Consider the following 3076-nt stretch of genomic DNA (forward strand, 5'->3'; position numbering starts at 1 on the left):
TCAGGCAATCCACTCACCTCAGCCTCCCAAAGGCGCGGGATTACAGGCTGAGCCACCGAGCCCGGCTTCTTTTAATTTTTTTAGTGACTGGGTCTTACTCTGTTGTCCAGGCCGGTCTTGAAGTCCTGGACTCAAGCAGTCCTCCCACGTTGGTCTCCAGAGTATTGGCAAAATGCATTTTATTTTATACATTTACAAACATTGTTCTGAGAAGGCATCCAATGCCTTTTTCAGGTTTCCAAAATGTCTATGGCACCAAAAAAGGGTTAACAGTCTCTGCTTTAACCAGTCATCTAGCAACATTTCTCTTCCACTCATTTCCTCTTGCCACATACAACAATGAATCATCCTGACATGTGCCATTTGGCCCCAGAGAAGCTGCTCTCTAGAGGAAATGGGTCCTCACTGGGTCAAAGGAAAGGAGCATTTGAAATGTCACTAAGTGCAGTATTGCCAAATTCCACTCTGCAGAGGTTAATGAGATCCATACTTTGGTCATCAAGCGAGTGCCTTCTTCTCCATTGCCCTCACCACCCAGTGTTTCCAAGTGTGCCCATTCTTGCTGATCTTGGCCAGGCTGGTGGGGGAAACGTGGGCGCTCACAGCTGCATTCTCTTGATCATGCGCCTTGTTCTCTGTATCACCTGTAGAAGATTCCGGCATGTGGTCGTGCCTTTATTTAACGAGACTTCTATTAATGGACATTTAAGTTGTTTGCAAACAGCCGGGCTGGTGGCTCAGCCTGTAATCCCGCGCCTTTGGGAGGCTGAGGTGAGTGGATTGCCAGAGCCCGTGGGTTCGAGACCCGCCTGGGCAACTTGGCGAGACCTCATCTCTACAACAAATCAAAAAATCAGCCGGGCGTGGTAGCGCCTGCCTGTAATTCTGGCTACTCGGAAGGCTGAGGCGGAAGGATCGCCGGAGCCCAGCAGGGCGAGGCTGCGGTGGCCGGGAGCGGCCACTGCACTCCAGTCTGGGCAACACAGTGAGACTCCAACTCAAAAAAAAAAAAAAAGTTATTTGCAAATGTTTGTTTTATTTTAACTTTATTTATTTATTTTGTTTTTGTTTTGTTTTGAGTAGGAGTCTTACTCTGTCACCCAGTCTGGAGTACAGTGGCACGCTCCCCGCCACCGCAGCCTTGACCCACCGTGCTCAAGTGATCCTTTCTCCTCAGCCATCCAAGTAGCTGGAACTACAGGAGCATGCCATTACTGCCTGCTAACTTTTTGACTTATTGTAGAGATGAGATCTCACCAAGTTGCCCAGGCTGGTCTCGAAATCCTGATCTCAGGCAATCCTCTCTCCTCGGCCTCCCAAAATGCTGGGATTACAGACTTGAACCACCATGCCCAGCCCTATTATTCATTTTGATACTCAAATTTTTCTCAGTTTGACCAAGAACTATGCCTTCAAACTGTGTCCTTTTGATCCGTGTCTGTTCATTACCTAACAGCACATTCTGGGTTTGGTTTATACTTTCTCTGCCTTAGCTCTGGGATCAACTATTCTGCGAGGAACTCTGATTCTTCTCTTGAAGCATGATCTTTGCAATTTTTGCTTCTTTACCATCATCCAAGCACTTCTAGCAGGCAACATCTGCTCTCACAGGGGCCTTGGGAACCACAGACAAGAGAACTTTCCCTTCCGGAATAGACAGTCCCCTCTCAGGAGGGAAGCCATGTAAGTGGCATCTTTTCTTCCAGGTGAACCTGGGACCAGACAAGATGGTGGTTGACCTGACAGATCCCAACCGTCCACGCTTCACTCTGCAGGAGCTCAGGGATGTGCTGCAGGAACGCAACCAGCTCAAGTCGCAGCTACTGGTGGTGCAGGAGGAGCTGCAGTGCTACAAGAGGTACCCACCCTGTCCAGGGACCCACCCCAGCAGGCCGGGCCCACAGTCCCCGCTAGGTTTTTTTTTTTTTTTTATTGTAGAGATGAGGGCTCACCAATTTGCCCAGGCGGGTCTCGAACCCGCAGGCTCAGGCAATTCACTCACCTCAGCCTCCCAAGGCGCGGGATTACAGGCTGAGCCACCGAGCCCGGCTCCCCGCTAGGTTTTATAGCTGCTCTTTTTTTTCTGAGTCAGAGTCCTACTCTGTTGCGCAGGCTGGAGTGCAGTGACGTGATCACAGCTCACTGCAGCCTTGACCTTCTGGGCTCAAGTGATTCTTCCGCCTCAGCCTCCCAAATAGCTGGGACTACAGATGCATGCTATCACACCTGACTGATTTTTTTTTTTTTTTTTTTTTTGAGTCACAGTCTCACTCTGTCACCCAGGCTGGGGTGCAGTGGCACACTCAGACCACTGCAGCCTCCACCTATTGGGCTCAGGCAATCCTTCCACCTCAGCCTTCCAAGTAGCTGGAACTACAGGTGTGCCCCACCACACCCGGCTAATTTTTAATTTTTATTGCAGAGATGAGTTCTCACCAAGTTTCCCAGGCTGGGCTCAAACCCATGAGCTCAGACAATCCTCTCACCTCTGCCTCCCAAAGTGCTGGGATTACAGGCATGAGCCACTGCACCTGGCCCACCTGGCTGATTTTTTAATGTGATGAGGTCTTGCTATGTTGCCCAGGCTGGTGGGCTCAAACAGTCTTCCTGCCTCAGCCACCCACAGTGCTGTGACTACAGGCACATACCACCAGGCCTAACTAATTTTTTTTATTTTTCTTTTTACTTTTTTTTTTTAATTTATGAAGATAAGGTCTCACTATTTTACCCAGGCCGGTCTCAAACTCCTGTGCTTAAGTGATCCTCCTGCCTCAGCCTTTTAAAGTGCTGGGAAGCTGGGCTCGGTGGTTCAGCCTGTAATCCCGTGCTTTGGGAGGCTGAGGTGAGTGGATTGCCTGAGCCTGTGGGTTCGAGACCTGCACAGGCAACTTGGCGAGACCTCATCTCTACAATAAATCAAAAAATTAACCAGGCATAGTGGCACGTGCCTGTAGTTTCAGCTACTTGGAAGGCTGGGGCAGAAGGATCGCCGGAGCCCAGCAGGTCGAGGCTGCAATGGCTGGGAGCGGCCACTGCACTCCAGTCAGGGTGACAGAGTGAGACTCCAACTCAAAAA

The 3076-nt window shown here is 50.1% G+C and overlaps 1 protein-coding gene across 2 annotated transcripts in view; it reads left to right on the forward strand.

Annotated features, from left to right (window-relative positions):
• Nucleotides 1–3076, forward strand: part of RILPL2 (Rab interacting lysosomal protein like 2) — a 19970-nt gene that overhangs the window by 6806 nt on the left and 10088 nt on the right. Inside the window, exon 2 of one of the 2 annotated variants that reach the window (XM_008069446.1) lies at nt 1707–1858. In XM_008069446.1, the coding sequence (XP_008067637.1) occupies nt 1707–1858 (152 nt within the window). The remainder of the gene's footprint in view (nt 1–1706; nt 1859–3076) is intronic. The other variant, XM_021718253.1, reaches the window with a different exon arrangement.

Source organism: Carlito syrichta, unplaced genomic scaffold (assembly GCF_000164805.1).
Source record: "Carlito syrichta isolate Samal-C Ts95f unplaced genomic scaffold, Tarsius_syrichta-2.0.1 Scaffold312038, whole genome shotgun sequence".
NCBI classification, from domain to species: Eukaryota; Metazoa; Chordata; class Mammalia; order Primates; family Tarsiidae; genus Carlito; species Carlito syrichta.